The sequence below is a fragment of the Cebidichthys violaceus genome, unplaced genomic scaffold, assembly GCF_023349555.1.
Source record: "Cebidichthys violaceus isolate CVI_PGR_0920_01 unplaced genomic scaffold, fCebVio1.0.p SCAF_171, whole genome shotgun sequence".
Lineage (NCBI taxonomy): Eukaryota > Metazoa > Chordata > Actinopteri > Perciformes > Stichaeidae > Cebidichthys > Cebidichthys violaceus.
In genome coordinates, this window is record NW_027176342.1 from 67,501 (window position 1) to 90,027 (window position 22,527).

The 22,527-nt window shown below is 42.5% G+C and overlaps 1 protein-coding gene across 1 annotated transcript in view; it reads right to left on the bottom strand.

Moving 5' to 3' along the window:
- LOC137874184 (sodium channel protein type 2 subunit alpha-like) overlaps positions 1-21,538 on the bottom strand; it is an 83,485-nt gene extending 61,947 nt beyond the window's left edge. Inside the window, exons 1-6 of the mRNA XM_068712773.1 lie at positions 17,812-21,538; positions 17,220-17,363; positions 14,918-15,036; positions 9,874-9,963; positions 8,500-8,628; positions 2,267-2,358 (exon numbers count right to left, since the gene is read on the bottom strand). Of these exons, the coding sequence (XP_068568874.1) occupies positions 2,267-2,358; positions 8,500-8,628; positions 9,874-9,963; positions 14,918-15,036; positions 17,220-17,363; positions 17,812-17,934 (697 nt within the window). The 5' untranslated portion in view covers positions 17,935-21,538. The remainder of the gene's footprint in view (positions 1-2,266; positions 2,359-8,499; positions 8,629-9,873; positions 9,964-14,917; positions 15,037-17,219; positions 17,364-17,811) is intronic.
- Positions 21,539-22,527: the final 989 nt, after the last annotated feature.

Genomic DNA, 22,527 nt, shown 5'->3' on the forward strand with positions numbered 1-22,527 from the left:
CTATTGTCCCAGAAAGAGTTTATATCTATTGAAGATATACTGAGTTTATATCTATCGAATATATACTGTGTATATAGAACAATAGCGGAGATTGTCAGACGTTTGAAACCTGTATTTTGCCGTCTTTCGTTCGTCCTCTATCAAAGTCTGTTCGTTCAGATATGCTTTAATTTTCCAGGTTAAAAAAACTTAATTAAGCAGATAGTTTGAGCATCTCAGAAGCCGTCTTTGGAAACTGTTTGGAATAAAGGGCAAGCACTTTGGCAGGTGATTGGATGAACCATCTGTCAATCAAACTCTTACTGAAGCCAGTCGGGAGAAAAGAGCAGAAAACACATTTTCCATGTAGAAAAGAAAAGTCTTTCAAAGAAGATCTACTCTGCAGTTCTGATATAACTGGTGCTAACGCAGCATCCATGCTAATCTGTTCAAACAGTCGCCTTTCCGTGTCGTCCCGCACACATCTAAGCCCCGCCCCCCCAGCTTGCCAGTAGCTCCTCATTGGTCAGAACCACAAACATTTTACTTAAAGCCTCACAAAAGATGTTTTGATAGTCCAGCTACCGTGCTGCTACGTAACTCTTTAACGGGCAATTCCATACTAAACTTTTATATTTTTGGGACCATAGTAGCCGAGGGAGGTGAGCTCTACGTACGATTTATATTGTTTTAATCACGGAACAAAAAGATGGCCGCCAACCTCAATCAAAATCTTCTAGCCGCTTCCAAATATCCTAAATATTTCAGGCAAAACCCCCAAAAAGAGTTAAAGCAACAAATTAGCAAATTAAAACACTCAAGGTGAGACTGAGGCTACGGAGTCAAACCAAAGGGCGGCCATCTTTATGCACCATAGAAATACAAGAAAATACCAATATAAATATATAACTCTATATATAACTACAAATATATACGTTTTTTAAACATCTCTGTGATCATCACCAACAGAACGAAGCAAAACAAACTCCCCGTTTTACATTGAGATTAAAAAAACACCACAAAAGTACTGATACCACAGTGTACAAATACATTGATTAAAAACACAACACTCACATGAACATTATGGTAAAAACAGCAGGAACACACTGAGAACACAGAGGGTGCAGACAAGTCGATCCAAGAAGCAACCGGTTTCTCTTCGTACGGTTTCTCTTTGTTAGTTAATTCATTAGAAACAGACACTTTGAAATGAACTCAGAGAGCGTCTGTAAGCTCATGAACTCAGAGCGTGATTACGTTCACATAGTAACGACATGCTTCGGACACGTTGCTACGACCGTGTTACAGTGGTAACATGTATTAAACATTGTTCTGCTTTCACGTGTTTAAGACATGTTTCAGCGCCGCATGCTAACATGCACAGTGGAAACATACAGAGGCTCGCCAGCGACCACATTTTAGGAAGTAGTTCCATATTTTGAATTCATATTTAAAAAGTTTAAATATTCCTTTGAAACACACAGATCTAGATTGAAGACTGGGTTCCTGTTTACCAGGATTCACTGCGATCAAACTTTCTGTTTTTATTATCAACGAATTGTCTAACATTCATTTATATTACATTACATTACATTATATTAATTTATATTATATTATATTACATTCTATTAATTTATATTACATTACATTATATTACATTACATTATATTATATTAATTTATATTATATTAATTAATATTACTTTACATTACATTATATTAATTTATATTACATTATATTATATTATATTAATTTATATTATATTATATTATATTATATAGACATTATGGCTCCTGTTTTAATCAGAACTGTTTCTGTCACCAGCAGGTTAGTTAATTTAACCTGAAAGTTGTGCTGAAGGAAGTATTCAGATCAGATTTACTGCAGTAAAAGTATAACCACTACAGTGTAGAAATACTCTGTTATAGTAAAAGTACCATTATAACAAACTCAATTTTAGAAGAATTTAGCTCCAATTTAAATGTATTTATATTTGTATGAATTAAATTCCTGTTATTCAGCATTAGAAGTCTTTTCCACTCGTTAGTCAGTCAGTTTTGTGTGAAGTCGCTGTTCGCTGAGCCTCTGATGTCCTTACAACCAACTATGAGGAAGACTTCAGTGCGTCTTTCTGCATACTACCTACGTGTACTTTATACTTCAAGTGTGTGTGTCAAAAGAAATCAGATTGTCTCAGTCGGTAGTATGCAGGATGAGAGTTTAGTTCCCCCAGCAGGCCTCGGGTGCGTCCTTTCATATCCACTCCCCCTGCGTTGGGCTTCCTCACCTGGGATGACTGAGATGGTTTTGAGCGCTCGCAGCACCCTGAACGTCCTTAAGGCTGACACATTACCCAGGTCCACAAACTCAGTCACATATCTGCAACGAGGCGGGAGACAGAAGCACAAGAACAGACACACACAGAAGGGTTTTGACCACACCGAGCAACAACGAGCCGACACAGAGGGATAGAAACACCAATAGAGACAGATAGAGGTACAGTAGAGGCGGCGCCGGGTCGGACGGCAGCAGTGGAGGTTCAAGTCGGAGACGTCGACTGTTTAGAAGAAGAAGTCAGACGGTGAACGCTGCTCACAGGGACGTAATCCGGAGACGAGCTCAGACTTTTAATCTCTGTAATTTATTCCTTTAATTTAGTGGCATCAGGTAAATGTGTTTTGGGGAGTTCATAAGGGCTTTAATTCATGATTAGTTTTATCATAATTTACCCTGTTCATTTGTTTTCTCAAGTCCAAGATGCAGTACAGACAAATTAAATCTAGTTTCTTCCAGAACCAGAGTATACATCTTCATTAAAACATTTTATTTTTAATTATAAAAGAAAATATTAACTTTCAAGATTAAAAAAAAATTAATTATTAGCAATTTGTGCTTTAAAAAATATAATTTGTTGCTGATTCATTTTCTCAATCATCTAATCAATTAATTGACGAATTAGTCTAATAACTAGACAATAATAATGTCAAACATAACCCGCTTTGTTTTGGCAAATCAAGCCGTTAGCTTGATTGCTATTTACCAGTTAGCCTAAAGCTACAATCATTTATTGATAGCATAAGAAGCTAATTGTTGTGTAATTAAAAAACTGTTCCTTCAGTGTTAGCAAACAGCTGTTAGCATGTTGTTTGGTAAGCTAGCAATATCTTCTATTAGCTAACTTTAACCGAAGGAAAAATCTTTGAATTGAAGGCAAATTTAAGTATGTTTAAGCTAAGTTAAGTGATATTATTAGCTGTTACCTTCACATTATGTAATTGTAGTTAATGTACTTCGGTTATCGGTTAGTTTCATTCAATTTACGTCCTTATTAGTGAATTAGTGAAGTTAAAGGGCCGGTGTGCAGCATTTAGAGGGATTTATTAGCAGAAATGTAATATAATATTCATAACTATGTCTTCATTTGTGTATAATCAACTGTAACTAAGAATCCTTGCGTTTTCGGAGTCCTTCATATCTACACAGGGAGCGGGAGGCGGAGTCCGCCGTGTTGCGCCGCCACGTTTCTACAGTAGCCCAGAACGGACAAACTGAGCCCTGACTCTAGAGACAGACTTTCACGTTTTTTTTTTCGATATCTAAAGGCCACCGTAGTTCTCTACACACTTGTGAAACTTGCGACAACCTCACCACTAGATGGCACTGAATCCTACACACTGTCCCTTTAAGCTACAAAAGTTATGCTACATACAAAACTACAAAAAAATAAATCTGGCTGCTGGATGTGTAGCATTAGCATTAGCATTCAACACGTGGGTGGATGTTACTTTGTATTCCATCTCCAGTTTGTGTGTTCAACTTTTACACGTCTGACTTTTCCTTCTCCACTGTGTCTTCAGTTCAGATCACGTGATTACACCGGTGACCCCTGATTGGCCGGAGAGTGGGGAAGTGGGCGGGGTTTGGTGCTGCAAGACACGGCAGACATGGGACGAACAAGAGAGGACGACGTTACGATGACGAGTGTTTTTTTTTTCTGTCCCTCGTCGCCCCCTGGTGGTGGTGAGGCCTTACCTGGGATGACTGAGATAGTTTTCAGGGCTCTCAGCACTCTAAAGGTTCTCAGCGCCTGCAGGTTCCCTACTTTGATAAACTCTGTTAACAGCCTGTAGGGGGCAGTGTGGTTGGTTGTCAACATACAACAAAAGAAGAAAAAACATAACAAGGTCTGAAAATACTGTGGTGATAAAAAAAAACGCTGTGCACCAAATGATCATTTTTAAACATCAACAGAGAGATGGCAGTCGATTTAATCTGCTATAAAAAATATTTTTCTTTGCATGTAATCACATGTTTGAGGTTAATAATGTGACGTTGAGCTTTTGCACATATATTGAGTTTTTTATATGCGTCATCACGACGGGTTCAGGCTTGTAAAAAGTTAGTTCCAGGACCTTTGAGTTGAGATTTATCTGTAAAACAAGACCAAACTCTGTCTCCATAACATCCATCTGATGCTGTGTTCCCGCTATTTGCTGTGATTTAATTGCAATAAACGGATAGAAAAGAATGCCAACATAACTACATTATAGTTCTACATAAACAGTCTCAATTTAACGCTTTGTCAGGTTTTATCTGCAAGACGACGAGCAAACGACTTTTAAAACGTTTGTTTTCTGAATGGAGTCTGGATCGATCAGTGCTAGGCTAAGCTAACGCTAAGCTAACGCTGGCAACGTTATTGTTTATACCACAGAGTGCAGACAAGTCTATTCATCCTCGTATTAAAAATATCTAGTTATATTATCATTCACTGGCAGTTGAGGAAGAGCTGCGTTATTACATTGTTATAGAAACATTCACACACTATATTTATGCACCTTCACTGTCCTCCAGTAGCACAGGACAACAACGTTATACAACTTCATTTAACTAAACAATATATTCCAGTGGTTAGATGGAGTCGTCTTATCTCACTAACCGGCCTCCTTCACGACTCATATTTCACCGCCGTTGACCGGAGCGCTGATTGAATTACAGCCAGAAGAGGCCGTTTAGATGCACCAGCTGATAGAACCGGTGACCGCAGAGACACTTCACACTGGAGAGGTCACTTCTGATCCCTCACTCGGACGCTGTGTGTGAGTTCTGCGCCTTCAAATGGGTCAAAATGGGACCGTCGGCAATGCTGTATTGCTGGAGGGAAGGGAGTCACGGGAGAACCAGAACCAGGACTGAGAGGGGCAGACGGAAACACTACCGCGTTCGTCCACAGGGGTCGCCATAATCAACACTAAATGAAAGTAACTTTAAGTAAAAGTACTAATGCCAGAGTCTAAAAATACCCAGTAAAAGCATCGTGCCATACGGTAAAAATACTCTGTTAGAGTACTGCGTTAAAAATGTTTCTTTAGTAGAAGTATGTCTCAGTGTATCAGTAAGATGTAGTTGAAGTAGTCAAACTGTGACTCTTCTATTATTATATATTTATTATTACTCGTTACATTACTGTTTGATTTATAATAAATGATTAATCTGATGGATATGGAAATGAATTTAAGTGACAAATGGTGAAGAGTTATCGGTGATTTTACTAAAAGAAGATATAATATGTTGCAGCTTTAATGCTGTGAAAATGTGTGGACGAGTGTGGAGCTGCAGCCATTAACATGTCATTACAGCAGAGTCAGGAACACGGGGGGCGGGCCTTAGTGTGAGGGGGGGTGATGGGGGGGGGGGGGGGGTGATGGTCTCTGTCTCCATGGGAATCCTGAGTCGGTGGGAGGGGAGGAGGGCATCAATCAGACATCTAGTGTGTGTGTGTGTGTGTGTGTGTGTGTGTGCGTGTGTCTATTCACCGACCATCACTCTGGTTTTAATAAAGCCGGCACAGAGGGGTGATGTGTCAGGGGCGGACTGTGTGTGTGTGTGTGTGTGTGTGTGTGTGTGTGTGTGTGTGTGTGTGTGTGTGTGTGTGTAAAGAGGTGACTTATGTGTCCCTGTTCCCCTAAAGATCCATCTGACCGCAGGACGGCCCTCGGTTCAAGGACACACACCTAGTGACATTGTGTGTGTGTGTGAGCTCCATCATCTGACGTGTGTTTGATTGTTTTAATGGGGAACGTGTCCTTTGAGTGAAGACGTCTCGTCCCTCTCGAGGTCGTCTTCAGACCCTTTACATTAGCGCGAGGCGGCGGTGGAGACGCGCTAACCGGAGCTCGGCCTCGGGGGGGTCGAGCATCGATCCCGTCGGTTCATTGCGATCGTTCATCTTGCCGCCGGCGTCCCTCTCTGTTGATTGATCGCCATCTGATCGCTCGGCAAACCGAACCATCAGTCGGTCAATTACTGAAGTGGAGGCAGAGACTCAGAGTGGGCGTCGCCGACGGTGTTCACAGCGAGCAGAGCTGCAGTTTATATTCTTCATTTGTACATCAGTAACAGTAGTTATGTCATCCTTCACGTCATCAGCTTCACACCTGTGGCCTTTATTTGAATTCCCTCTTTTAAAGAAACGATTTGTATCTATGATAGATATTTCTTCATGCATTTCTTTCCTCTAAAACTATACATACATTCTATATTAATACATATTAGTATCATTCACCGCAGCAACATGTTGCTTCACAACGAGTCGTTATTGAAAGCGTCGTTCTGGTGAAGTTACTGTTCGATAAGAACTTTACTTTCTTCAGTCCAAGAAGCAAGAAAGAAACAGGATTTAATGATAAATAAAGATGATGGAGGCTAAAGAATACAAGACTACATAGAACAAGTTGAATAAAATCACATGCTAGGTATGAACACTATATACACCTTTCACTTATTGCACTGAATGATTGGTTAACTCCAGATTGTTCCACCAAGCATTATGAATATTCATGAGCGCTTATAATTATAATCATACAGCGCTGTGAACAGATTATATAAGTATGTTTATAATGTTATATATAATATAATGTAATATTTCTCTTTGTAATAATCACAATAATTAGTGCAGACTTTAAATAGCAGAACAGAAGGAGGAATATTGTGTTCTGAATGATGAAGTAAACTCGGATTATTTCGCTTCACAGTAACTTTCCACCAGAAACATGGACTCTGAGCTGCTGAGGCCTGAAGTTAGCTTCTTGTTGGGACTGACAGCACAATGAGCTCGTTTTCTGCTGACTGTGCGAATGTGTCCGGAGTGAACAAACGCACTCAGCGGCTCCAGCTCACATTTTTTAAATTCGCTCTATTCGTCTTCGTTCTTTAATTCCTCGACCCTTTAATCCCGTCAGTCGTGACACGTTCCTTCTGTTCGCTCACAGATTGCTTCCACTCGCTGCTCTCTTTCCTGCACAGATGTTTTCACATTAAAAGCCTCCCAGCAAGCTCAAGTTGCACAATCGCTGCCCCCGTTTGTCTGAAGTGTTGTTTTTAAGTTCAGCACCACACCAAATTAAATTAAGTCTTTTTATGTTCCTTTTAAAAATGTGTGTGTGTGTGTGTGTGTGTGTGTGTGTGTGTGTGTGTGTGTGTGTGTGTGTGTTCCGTTTTCTGTTTTCACTGCATTTATTTGGACTTTTTCCACTTTAGATGGACTTTTGAGTTTCGTGCTACTTTACTGCTTTTACAGCAACGTTCACTAAAACGCATTTCAGTGCGAAGTGAAAGTAAAAGATCGGGAACGGACGTAGCTGGAGCGTTAGCAGACGTTTCTAGAGGCAAACTTATCAGGAATTATTAGCAATATGCTAAATATTTCTGATTACCGGGAGACTCTTTCAAAGACCGGCGGGCGACAATGTGAAGGCAATAGTTCTCGTTACCGAGGTTTAAACATTTTACTTTCTGAATGTGGAGGCTGATGTTTCACATTTAATGCACGTATTCAGTTTTGATTATTTACATTTAGAAACATCTCATGAAGCAACGTGTCTGCACACAAGGGTTCGTATGATATCCTACGAAAAATGTTTGTGCGTTTTCCTAAGAAAGTCCAGCAACACGTCTTTTCAGCTCGTTATAGTGAATAAAGTCTTTTCAAAATAAAGTACCGTGTTCACAGGAAACTTAGTTAGGTTCATCAGACAACAACATGATGTTGTTATTTAGCTTTAGGAAAAGATCGTAAATACTTTTAGGTTTTGGAAAAGATCGTCATTTGGGTTAAAATAACGGAAGTGCCGTTACTGAAGTTTACAAGTTACGACAAATAAACACTGACTTTTTGCTTCACATGAGGAACGAACATCGATCTACTTGGTCGTTGTACCGTCCACCTCCCTTCTGCCCGCTGTGTGATTTAGCCGTCTTTATACTTCCTTGTTCAAGACTTCGTGGATAACATACAAAATAATTTCGCGGGACATCTACGAAATTACGGCGTGTTATTTCTCGTACAGGTATTGCCACGATTGCTGGATGACAACAGCTTGTGTTAGGACGTTCTCCATCTTTGATCGCAGCACAGCTCGTTGAGCACTTACAGCTGTTTTTTTCCGTTAGCGGCCGTATGTAATGTTTATCGGGAACAGGAATCTTTAACGTATGGATGTTTGCGTGTGTTTGACTCACGCCATGACGATGACGCTGAAGTCGAGCCAGTTCCAGGGGTCCCTCAGGAAGGTGAAGGGTCCCACGCAGAAACCCCTCGCCAAGATCTTTATGAGAGACTCGAAGGTGTAGATACCTGTGAAGGTGTACCTGAGGGAGGGAGGGAGGGGATGAGAAGAGAGAAAGGGAGGATGTCAAGGGTAGTTTAAGGAGGGGAGAGGGAGGAGGACGGAGAAAGGAAATGAAGCGGAAAAAGAAGGTTGAGGAAAGGAAGGGAGGAAGAGGAGAATTAAGATGAGAGGAAGACAGATGGAGGGGGGGAACAAATGTTAGGAATTAAATGTTAAAGAGCGAGACGAGGAGGTGTGAGGGAGGAAGAGAATAAGGAGTTGAGTTGAATAAAGAAAAAGAGGAGAGGAGAAGAGAGAGGGAGGATGAATATTCATTAAATCAGCAGAGCCTCAACTCTCGCCGCCAAACATCCTTCACTTATTTATTTTTGTCCCCAGAAACAAGTTTGACCCGACGGGGCGTCAACTCAACCGTACAAAGACAGACGGACAGCAGAGAGGGAGGCAGGCACGTCAGCAGCAGCTGGAAGCCAGAGCTGGAAGACCGACTTAAAAAAGAGGTCAGTTCATCCAGAGTTACCCCCCCTCGTGGTGTCAAGGTATTCAAATGGTTTAGAGTTTAACGGGCAAATGTTTTAAAGATGTGTGTCTGCAGAAACATCTTAAGGGAAAGCTTCACCCCCCAATGGAAGGGTTACCGAAAGGACGTCGCGTACCGACCAGGAAGAGACTCAAACGACGATAAAGAGACGCAAAACTAGAAATAGACACATAATGACTTCAGAGAGACACAAATAGACTACAAAGAGGCACACATTGACCACAAAGACACACAAAACAACCACAAAGAGACACAAAATAACAACAAAGAGACACAAAACGACCACAGAGACCAAACAACCACAAAGAGACACAAAACAATCACAAAGAGACACAAAACAACCACAAAGAGACACAAAATGACCACAAAGAGACACAAAACAACCACAAAGAGACACCAAACAACCACAAATACACACAAAATGACCACAAAGAGACACAAAACAACCACAAAGAGACACCAAACAACCACAAAGTGACACAAAACAAATACAAAGAGGCACAAAATGACCACTGATAACTGTATGTCTGCCAGCATGCAGTACAGATTGTAAACCCAACAAGCAGGTGGCAGAAAGTGCCTGGAAACAACTTTCAATGCAAGATTTTTGAAAAAGCATTTGAAGCTATAAAACGTATATTTTTCAATTATATGAGTAGCAGTTACAGACAAAATGTCAGACAGACAGACAGAGGACAGACAGACGGGTTCGGGTCGACTTACTCCAGGTATTTGGCCCAGTACGCCGGCTCAGACATGGCCATGAAGCAGCAGTTGGTCAGGATGGTGCACATGATGAACAAACTGAAGAGCGTGAGCAGGTTAAGGAACAGAGGAGGCTTCACATCACAATGTCGTGGATCTCAACAACAGGTTCAGCAGCGTCTCATAACAGTCTAATGAAATAATAACAATCGAACAGTACTGAAATATGTCCATTATTTATCGTTTACAGTGATTTCATAATTAAATTAAGAGGGGCTTGTTAAGACGGTGTAGAAATCTTTTGTCAACTAAATATTTTTTCGGCTCATTTATTTAAACTTGAGTTGGTGCTTTATACTGCGACTGTTTGTGAACACGCCTCCACTGCTACTAAGTGCTGTATATTATATATTAAATATGTTATATATTATATATTAAATATGTTATATATTATATATTAAATATGTTATATATTATATGTTTATGTTATCAGGAGAATCTCTTTGAGATTTAAAATCTGTTTACAAGGGAGTCTAAGACAAATATTTACATAAAAGCACGAATAAAATACTTTAAACATCCAAAAGAAAAAAAAGAAAAAATTAAAAGGCTTCACATAAAAGCATTAATTATAATCTTAAATAAAACAGTTAGAATTTAAAAAGGTACATGAGAAATTTCACATCAAATCACAAAAAGCAGACTCAAAAGGTTGAAAACAACACGAGACACAAACAGCAGCCTCCATATGAATTATCAGTGTCAATAACACGACCGTCATCCTGTCCCATAATCTCCCGTGTTCATAAAATAATCTGGTGTAAAGTGATTTTACATAAAAGTGCAAAACCTTCAAATAAACCGTCGAGAAAACACGCGAGTCGTTAAGTTTGACCTCAACTTTCTTCAAATAGCTTCTTTCTCTTCGTTCTACGGCGCGTCGGGTACAGCAGGGGGCGGAGTTTATAAACCCGAGAGGACAATAAGTGCCAGAGAGGGAGAATTACAGTCAATTTACAGTACTGCTCTGTGATTCACGGCTCTTAGTCGCCGTGGATAAGAGCACCGAGTCAAAACGTGAAATGGAAATGTCCTCGGCTAGAAAAGCTGCCGACGGACGACCTGTAGCTTTTAGAGTGTGTGTGTGTGTGTGTGTGTGTGTGTGTGTGTGTGTGTGTGTGTGCGTGTGCGTGTGCGTGTGTGTGTGTTGAATACATGCCTAAGTGATGTCTTTTTTTAAATACCTCTCCCATTAGAGCTCAATAAGGATGAAGTGAACAGAAGTTAGCTCGTGTATTTTCCCCCATTCGACGTCTGCCACATTCAATACAGCAAATTAATATTCCATTACCAGCAGCAGCAGTGTGTGTGTGTGTGTGTGTGTGGGGGGGGGGGGGGGCACTCTGGTCTAATCATCATATAATGGGGGAGCGGTAACTTTTCCAAAGTGTCAGAAGGCAGCGGAACACGTTAAATATCACCTTCCTGCCGCCACGTGTGTCGGCGGGGCTACGCGCCGTGTAGGTGGGAGAGAGAGAGCCGTCAATCACGCCTATAAATGAATCATAATTATTGTAATTTGGCAGAAGGAACAAGCTCCGCCGAGAGAACAGCGGCGGCGGCAAAAGAGAAAGCAGAAACTCTCCAGCTGAACGGTAGTCTGAGCTGCAGGGTAATTGTTGATTGAGTGCCGGCTGTAATGATGTTGGTGGCAGGCGGCGCGGTAACACGGTTACCGATTGACAAACACAACGCAAGTGTCCCCCCGCCGCCGCCCGCCGCAGAGCCCGGGAGCTAATTATGGCGTAATGACAGCCCTGCTGGTATGGACCTCACGGGCCACCGTACCGGTAATGTCATTACACCTCCCACACCCACCGCGGGATCCGTCTCCAGCTTCTCTTCACTTCCTCCCTCCTTCCTCATTTGTGTGCGCGTCTCTCCATCATTCTTTCCGAGCTCGTGGACACTGATGCGCTTTTACTTTCTTTATTCTCAAGTGTCGGCCCAGCTGCTCCAACTGACTCAGCTTTTATTTTGAAAGATCAGCAGGAAGGGACATGTATCTGGCTCAAAGACCGAGGTAACTCATGTTTACGCGTCTTTTAAACGTTCCCTCAAACACAACACAAAGTCATCTTCAGTTCAACAGCAGAGAGGCAGCCAGACTCAGCATGCCTTCTGATGGATTAACCTGGTTCCCTGAGCAATGCATCATGGGACACAAAGTCAAGTGCGTGTCCTCCAGAGCAAAGGTCTCATGGGAAACGCAGTCAGACGGTGTTTTCAGTCAAAGCAATGACGACGGCATTAATACTGATCAGCTGAGAGAGAGAATGTACAGTTTTCAGTTTTCTAGAAGTGTGTGTGTGTGTGTGTGTGTGTGTGTGTGTGTGTGTGTGTGTGTGTGTGTGTGTGTCCACCTCACACACAGCTTGTCATTGTGGCGCCAGTGTGGTCGGGAATGAATCCAGAATGCACTTGATCTCACCCACAAACTAAAACCCTACTTCACCGCCACAAGTGAACACACACTTACTATAACACACACACACACACACACACACACACACACACACACACACACACACAGACGTACACACACACGTATGTTGCACATCAGCAGCACCACACCTCCGTCGCTGACCTCTTCACCCACTTATCCCCCCCGACAACAGCAGCGTGTCCACCGGCTCGACATCTCTCAACAACAGCAGCCGCCTCCTGGTGCAAAAATAGACGAGTGTGAGGTGACGGGGGGGGGGGGGGGGGGTCTGTTGAGTTTTGGGTGTTGGGTAATATCTGTCATGTCGACTTGGCGTCCGATGACCGAGGAGGACGCCGGCGTGGCGCTGGAGGGTGGCGACGGGCCAGAATCTATACAGCTGGAGCCACGACATCTGGAACTTCAGGAGTTTAAGTGAAACGTGACGATCGTCTTCTCAATGTTTTCTTTTTCCAGCTTTAACCCTTTCACAGAGAGTCATCACTCATTTATTAAGAATGTCTTGTTCAGACACTTGGTTGTCCTGAGCTCCACCCTCTCCTGTCACTCCTGGTTCCAACCAAGATGGTGACGACCAAAAACAAAGATAGTGACGGCCAAAATGCCACAAACCAATATGCGTGTGTGTGTGTGTGTGTGTGTGTGTGTGTGTGTAGGTGTGTGCAGGTGTGTGTGTGTGTGTGTGTGTGTGTGTGAGCAGGGACTACCTTGATGGGAAATATTTACTGGTCATGTTTACAGCTCACCAGACAGTTTAAGATGATATCTGGTTTAGAAATACGACCAACGGGATGAGTCCTCTGCTTCTCTCTCTCTCTCTCTCTCACACACACACACACACACACACACACACACACACACACACACACACACACACACACACACACACACACACACACACACACACACACACAGTTGACATGATTGGTAAATACAGTCATTCCTTTACGGGTGTCTGGACACCAGCCGGTGTAAACTCGCCTCAGAGAAGATTCAGGATGTAGAGATATTTCAGATAATTTAAAGCAGCCATATTATTATTACTATACAGAGTTATAAAAAGTTTATATATATGAACTGTGTTTGATTCATATTATGTGGCCTGTAAGCAATGCTTATTCTTAAAATAACCACATTAACAGTATTTAATGGAGGACACAAATATGTTGATTTGACATGTTTTCCACACAGTGTTAAGTAACCCCTTCATTGGTGGATGCTACATGTAGCATTCAGATGGATTAATCCTTTTATCTCAAAACTCCTCATTTGTCAGCATATATACTCATTGAGAGATGAAGACATGTTGAGTGCAATTGATCTGAGTTCATTTAATGGATTTTAGATATATTTAACGGGTCACAATAAATCATTACTGCATCTGTAATCCTGCACAAACATATTTACTAGAGCCGTTGTGGATCAACCTCATTAAAATATATTTCTGAAATCCCTCGAGCGTTTGAAGATTCGGCTTTTTGGGAGACTATAGGTTTAATTCGCAGTGAACGCGTGTCAGCGTCACTCAACATGGTGTAAGCTACACAGTTAGCATGAAGCCTATCTCTCAACAGTAAATAAACTAAACCGTTAGCATAAAGCCCATCACTTAGCATTGTAAGCCAAACTTATGAAGCCTTACAACATCAAATAAGCTGAACAGTTAGCATAAAGGCTGTCACTCAACGTTGTGTGAGCTAAACAGTTAGCATAAAGATTATCGCTCATCATTGTGTGAGCTAAACAGTTAGCATAAAGATTAGCGCTCATCATTGTGTGAGCTAAACAGTTAGCATAAAGATTAGCGCTCATCATTGTGTGAGCTAAACAGTTAGCATAAAGCCCATCACTCAACATTGTGTGAGCTAAACAGTTAGCATAAAGCCCATCACTCAACATTGTGTGAGCTAAACAGTTAGCATAAAGATTATCGCTCAACATTGTGTGAGCTAAACAGTTAGCATAAAGCCCATCACTCAACATTGTGTGAGCTAAACAGTTAGCATAAAGATTATCGCTCATCATTGTGTGAGCTAAACAGTTAGCATAAAGATTATCGCTCATTATTGTGTGAGCTGAACAGCAACATTGTGTATGCTAACCTGTCAACCCACTCCAAACCTTTAAACTGTTAGCATAACTGAACATGCTGCACTATCAATACCACTGTTAACGCTGCCAGGACACATCCAACACACAGTACATGTACGAGTGTACAATAACACAAACACACTCTCATATGCATCACAATATGTGCGTCAGGCCTGCTGCAGTCACACAGTACTACACAACATGAAGCAGTGGAGCAGCGACGAGGCTTCAGAAGCCCGCAGCCTGCATTCATTTGTTTATATTATCACCCACACTGCCGTCAGGACGGCCCGGCTGCTCACACACACACACACACACACACACACACACACACACACACACACACAGCTTTCCTCCAGGCTGAAGGGCTGCTGCTCTGTAGCTGACCCCTTTCCCCACAGTCAGCAGCACATCATAAGACGTCATGCGGGAGTACATACAGTAGCAGCGGTAGTGTAAGGATATGAGTGGACCAGGATCTTGATGGCGATTCTGCGGATGGGGTTGAAAGGGCTGAAGATGTAGAGAGCTGACGTGGCACTGAAACGAAAGATGGCCTTCCCTTTGTTCAGGACTATGAAGGTCTGCAAGAGAGACAGAACAACACGTTCATCAGAGAGACGGAGAAAGCAGAGATGATGGGTATCCAGCAAAAGTCATCAAAATGAGATTTAAAAATAACGCCAATAATATTGAGGCTCTTATGATACGATAGGACACAACGGGATAGGACAAGACACGATACGTTTTGATACGATACAAAACAAAATGATAAGACTCAATACGATTTGATTCTAGACGGTGGGATGGGATACGATATGCTAAGATTCAATACGCTAAGATTCAATACGCTAAGATACGCTAAAATTCAATAAGCTAAGATACGCTAAAATTCAATAAGCTAAGATACGCTAAAATTCAATAAGCTAAGATACGATACACTAAGATACGATACGATAAGATACGATACGTTAAGATTCAATATAAGATACGATAAGATACAATAAGATACAATAAGATTCAATATGATAAGATACGCTAAGATACGATACGATAAGATTCAATATGATAAGATACGATAAGATTCAATAAGATACGATAAGATTCAATAAGATACGATAAGATTCAATATGATGAGATACGCTAAGATACGATAAGATACGATAAGATTCAATATGATAAGATACGCTAAGATTCAATAAGATACGATAAGATTCAATATGATAAGATACGCTAAGATTCAATAAGATACGATAAGATACGATAAGATTCAATATGATAAGATACGATAAGATTCAATAAGATACGATAAGATTCAATATGATAAGATACGATAAGATTCAATAAGATACGATAAGATACGATAAGATTCAATATGATAAGATACGATAAGATTCAATATGATGAGATACGCTAAGATACGATAAGATACGATAAGATTCAATATGATAAGATACGCTAAGATTCAATAAGATACGATAAGATTCAATATGATAAGATACGCTAAGATTCAATAAGATACGATAAGATTCAATATGATAAGATACGATAAGATTCAATAAGATACGATAAGATTCAATATGATAAGATACGATAAGATTCAATATGATGAGATACGATGAGATACCTGGAGGTGTTCAGGTGCTTTAAAAACAATTACAAAAAGGCGTCCTTCGTGTGATCAGAGGTGTCACGCTTCAGCGGATTGTCTTTACTCCAGCTGAGTCGGTCCACCGTTACGTGGCTGACCTGAGGGGTTTGGCTATCCTCCGTACGTTTGGGGCACTGGAGGATGAGCTGATGAAGGACCGGCTGGCTGAACGCACGAATAACCCGAAAGCAAAAAATAATAAAATGAAATAAAAGACACTGCCACCGTCCCCTGATGACCTGACACAGAGACTGAGGAGACAGCATGTCAGACTGAACCTACGGTCGGATTAGCATCTATCAAGAAGAAGAACGTTAAAGCCAAATTGTTTAATTAGCGTAGCAGAACATGAACACGGGCTCGGAGGTGCTGAGCGTGTTTTGTTTGTTCCTGTGGACCATTTCTGGTTTAAACCCGGAGGAAACACACCTGAGCTAAAGAGAAGTGAGGTAATCCCTCAAGAGGAACGTCCCAACAGAGAAGAGACAGGAACTGAGACTTGTTATGTCTTGGTTTGGTTTCGTTCTGTTGCTCCAGTGTTTGTTATATCTACGCCTTCACATACCCTCTGTCTCCTCTGTCTCATCTGTCTCCTCAGCCTCCTCTGTCTCATCTGCCTCCTCTGTCTCCTCTGTCTCCTCTGCCTCCTCTGTCTCCTCTGTCTCCTATGCCTCCTCTGTCTCCTCTGCATCCTCTGCATCCTCTGTCTCCTCTGCATCATCTGCCTTCTCCTCTGTTTCCTCTGCCTCCTCTGTCTCCTCTGTCTCCTCTGTCTCCTATGCCTCCGCTGTCTCCTCTGTCTCCTCTGCCTCCTCTGTCTCCTCTGTCTCCTCTGCATCCTCTGTCTCCTCTGTCTCCTCTGCCTCCTCTGTCTTATTGTTGCTGGTTTAAAAGCTGCACAAAGCTTTTGTGAATTTGCCCCTGAGAGTTTAAAACTGTGGACGATGGGACAAACTTGCTCGGTCACCTCCCCCTCTCTGGTCTTCAGAGAAGTAGGCTACCAAAGAGTCCATTTATCTTCCAGGGATTCTCCAACAAGAGGAGACGGGGTAACACCTTCACACACACACACACACACACACACACACACACACACTCTCTCTGTGGGTCACCCACCCTCTTGTCTTTGAAGTAGTACTGGTCGATGTCCTCCAGGGGAACGCCCACCAGATGAGACGGGATGTCGGCGAAGATGCGCGGCAGCTGTTTTCCTGCCTCCAGGTCAGGCCGGCGCCGGGGGAGCACCACGTCACCCAGGTCCTAACACACACACACACACACACACACACACACACACACACACACACACACACACACACATTGCATATACAGTGGCTTCACTTTACATTCAGTCACTCTTTACACTTTATTGGCTTGTAGACTTTAAATAAAGTGTCACAGCAAAAGGACTGAATACCTGCTGTACATATTTCTTTATAGTATTTTTCATATCTTAATAGTATTTTAAATCCATTTTATATATGTTTACTGTGCATGTGTTTTATAGTTTTGTTTCATATTTTTCATATCTCACATATCTGCCTGCTGAAGCTCCCTTACTTCTCTACATTTTATTCAGCTTTTAACCTCCAACATTTAATTCCTTCTACCTCTTCCTATTAATAATAATGCTTATAAGTTGTGATTGTCAGGTGTGTGTGTGTGTGTGTGTGTGTGTGTGTGTGTGTGTGTGTGTGTGTGTGTGTACCTCCTGGTAGTGTTTGCTGCGTCGGGCCCTCTCCTGGGCGATGCGCTGCTCGATGGCCGCCAGGGAGTCCGGCGTGAAGCGCTGAAAGCTCTCTGGTCCCATTGGAAACACACAGCCAGCCATCTTCTCATCCTGATCCTGCTGCTGACTGGCCCAGTTTACCAGCTGGAACGATCAATATGGAAACCAAGAGTCAAAATGACGACAAACAACCCTTTAACATCCTTAATTCAGTGAAATATCAGAATATAGAATGTTTCAGTCAAACGACTTTCCCTCAGGCTCAAGAGTTTCCTTCTTCTACCTCAGTGAGTGGTTTCCTACATTACCCAGAGTGCCTTTCACCAGCACTGCCACAGAGCTCCATTCATCGTGAACACGCGTGTGCATGTTGGCAAGCTTTAAACATTGAATTCACACCGTTACCGGCGTCGAAATGTCTGCTTGTTTCAGAATCAACTCAAGTTCTACAGAATCAGATGAGAGCAGCAGGTGTTTCACTTTAACCGGTGACCGTGTTAACTGGTGACTTTCAGCCGACTGCTCGGTGGTTGGTTGTAGATAATAAACACAGATAAGTCTGTTTAAAATAAGTCACGATCTTTTCCTAAACATAACTTGAGTGGTTGCTAAGGCGATTGCTATATATGGGTGTGTACAGTCAGGTGATTATGGGATGTCGAGGTAATGAAGTGCAGGCCGACAATAGTGTCTCATCAACACGAGTTTAGAGTTACCCTGAGAGTGACTACAGGATTACACCGAGAGTTTGTAACAGGTGTGTGTGTGTGTGTGTGTGTGTGTGTGTGTGTGTGTGTGTGTGTGTGTGTGTGTGTGTGTGTGTGTGTGTGTCCAGACCATCTGCCTCGGACCCTAATTGAATGATTAGACAGGCCTCGTTTTCAACCCTTCATGCATTTATTCTTCACAGCTCCCAAATCTGATTTCTGAAGTGTGTGTGTGTGTGTGTGTGTGTGTGTGTGTGTGTGTGTGTGTGTGTGTGTGTGTGTGTGTCCACATCAAAGAAAAATCCAGCTGTTTTCCATCCTTATCAAAAGCTGTCATCCACTCATTCTCTCTCTCTCTCACACACACACACACACACACACACACACACAGCTCCTGATTGGCTGGTTCCATTCTGCCGAGGCTCTCGGTCACGTACACTCTCTCTCTCTCTCTCTCTCTCTCTCTCTCTCTCTCTCTCTCTCTCTCTCTCTCTCTCTCTCTCTCTCTCTCTCTCTCTCTCTCTGGTCTACAAAGAGCGAAGGTCAATCTCTGACACAGGAGATCCACAGTCAAAGTAGGCTTCCTTACCTCCTTTCCTCTGCTACTTCATCTTTTCCTTCTCTACTTTCTTCTATATTTCCTCCTTCCCTCCCTATACCTCCTTCTTTCCTTCCCTGCCTTCTCCTTTTGTTCCCTACCTCTTCCTTTCTTTCCTTACCTCGTCCTTTCCTCACCTACCTCTTCCTTTCCTTCTATGCCTCATTTCCTTCCCTCCCTCCTTCTTTCCTCAGCTACCTCCTCCGTTCCTTCTCAACCTCCTCTTAAACTTCCATCCCTCTAACTTTTCCTCATTATTTCCCCTTTTTCCTCCTTTACCTCATCCTCTCCTTCCCTCTTCCACCTCCTCTTTCCTTACCTCCCTCCTTCTTTCCTCGGCTACCTACTCATTCCCTTCTCTGCTTCCTTCATTATTTCCTTACCTCCTCCTTTCCTTCTTTACCTCGTCCTTTCCTCACCTACCTTTCCTTTTTTGTTTTATACGTCCTCCTTTCCTTCTAGACTTCCTTTCCTTCCCTCCCTCCTTCTTTCCTCAGCTACCTCCTCCGTTCCTTCTCAACCTCCTCTTAAACTTTCATACCTCCTACTTTCCCTCCTCTCCCTCTCCCTCCCTTTGCTACCTGCCCTTTCCTTTCCTACTTCCTCATTCCTCTCCCTGTCCCTCCCTACAGTGATCTGGAGTGAGCTCTTCAGTCTGCTGTTAGAGTTCAGGACTAGGTTGAGTTGATCAGAGTCTGGAGCGTGAAGCTCTCTGCTCTCCTTCAGCTTCAGGCTGGAACATCAAATTAGCAGCAGAGGCGTTCATGTCTTCTGTTTTAATGAGCTTCCTCTGGTTCCTCTCTGTGTCTCTGTGTCTTTGTGTCTCTGTGTCTTTGTGTTGTTGTTGTTGTTGTTGTTGTTGACGACTCAAACTGAAAGCAGACCTTTAGCTTTTTAACAAAGACGTGTTTTGTGTTGCAGTACAACACGTTTAATGTGAGAGTAGTACTACACAGAGTACTGCACAACAACAAATCAGTGGAGTTCTCCTCCTAACATCAGCTGCCTTGCTCAAGGGCAGACTTTGATTCACTCACAACACAAAGAAACAGTTTGATGAGGAAAAATAGGAGAGGAAGTTATGAAACAAAATAAATAAATAATACAAGTTATAAAGTTCTGGGTCAAAATGCAGACGCAGATGATTAAACAAGCTCCGCCCCCACGAACTATAAAGTATAGATAGATACATAGAAGAATATTGCAATAAAAATCTGAAAAATACTATAAAGAAATATGTACAATAGGTATTTTGCTGTGGCACTTTAATGACATCATTTAAAATGACATCTACAAGCCAATAAAGTGTAAAGAGTGACTGAATGTAAAGTGAAGCCACTGTATATGTAAATGTGTGTGTGTGTGTGTGTGTGTGTGTGTGTGTGTGTGTGGTACATGTTTTATGTCTGTTTATTAAAGTGCATGTATAATACGGGACACATTCATGTTTGTATTATGGAAGCCTGAACGTGACGACATGAAATATGAGGGAAGTTGATATGAGATTTTAGATGGCTACAGGTTTATAGACACACACACACACACACACACACACACACACACACACACACACACACACACACACACACATTATACCACGTCGGATGCATAAACATGTCAGCAGACCTGTAATTGGAACACAAGCCTGATTTCTCTTTTTTTATCTCAGACTCACTGGAACCATCACACACGACATTTCTGCTGTGGGATGAAGTCCCTGAACGCAACACGAAGGGTCCCCAAACACACCACCGATCAACCCTGTACTGCTGTTTGAAACGTGTACTTCATGACTCCAGTGACTCCGCTGGAGGAGAAGTCATCTTCTGTATTAGAGGTATTAAATAGTGTTGATCTAAATAACACAATATTCCTTTAGTGAGCAAACGCAGCGTCTGCTCAGGCATCCATCAGTGTGTGTGTGTGTGTGTGTGTGTGTGTGTGTGTGTGTGTGTGTGTGTGTGTGTGTGTGTGTGTGTGTGTGTGTGTGTGTGTGTGTGTGTGTTCGTAGCCATGTGCTTGGCGTAGGTGCATTGCATATTCTGTCCTCCTTTATTTCCGTACCATTTCAGCTATTCATCAGATACAGTATGTGCCTCTCTGCTTCTCCTGTGTGTGTGTGTGTGTGTGTGTGTGTGTGTGTGTGTGTGTGTGTGGAATGTTCTCACGCTTGGCTTGCTCTTTTCTCCTCCAAGCGTTTCTCTCTCTCTCTCTCTCTCTCTCTCTCTCTCTCTCTCTCTCTCTCTCTATTTTTGTGAAATAAGGTCAAACTACTAAAGTACTCCGATCTATTTAACAAAGTACTTCCTGAGTTATTGTTGCTTAAATATGTAAATATTCAGAGAGAGATATTTTTGTTCTCTCTCTCTCTCTCTCTCTCTCTCTCTCTCTCTCTCTCTCTCTCTCTCTCTCTCTCCTCTCTCTCTCTCTCTCTCTCTCTCTCTCCTCTCTCTCTCTCTCTCTCTCTCTCTCTCTCTCTCTCTCTCTCTGTATTTATTTGACAGCTTTAGTTTCTTTATGGATTCAGATTATTAATGAAAAATATAAATCAACAAAAGTTACGACTTGAGACTTGATTTAGGACTTGTAAGTCTTAAATTGGGACTTGAATTGGAATTTGAAAGTCTGGACTTTGGACCTAACTTAGGACTTGTAAGTCTTGACTTGGGACTAAATCACCAGGTCCGTTTGTTTTGGAGAAGAAGACCTCTGTGGTAAAAACTTCCTGAACCATGAACACTGACCAAAACCTGACTGCAATGAAGACAACAACTCCCATGATGCAACGCTGCTTCACGAAGCCTGCATGTTGTTGTTGTTTGTTCCAGACCGACCTACTGACAGCACGGTGTGAAGGTCTGAAGCTGCTTCTTAGGCTTCACCGCTACAGTGGAACCTTTTTGTCACCAAACATCCTCCATACGTAACAGATGAGGATGAAGAGCAACGGCTCACTCGGGACCAATCCCATCAGCTCTTTCGCCTCGCTCTAAAAGCGAAGCGTCCTGTCACGGCGCGGTGATGAAGAGCGAAACCTCAACACACGGACGGCGAGAGGACGGCGAGCGGCGGCGGCGCTGAAAATGCCGCACCTTCAATTCAATTAGCCTGAGAGGAGGAAACACATTCTGTCACCGTGCCGCCGCCGTTAACGGAGAAGGAGGCGCTGCCTGGAGCAGGAAGTGATTCACCGATATCAGGCAGAGGGCCAAGATGAGGCTGGCATGGAACCATGGGGAGGTATAGATGGGGGGGGGGGGTGACCCTGACATGCATCATGTCGAAGCTCCATGTCGGATGAGAAGCCTTCAGACCTCCACAGACATGTTGACGTCACACTGTTCTGAAGCATGTTACATGTTTTCACATGTTGTATTTAACTGACATGTA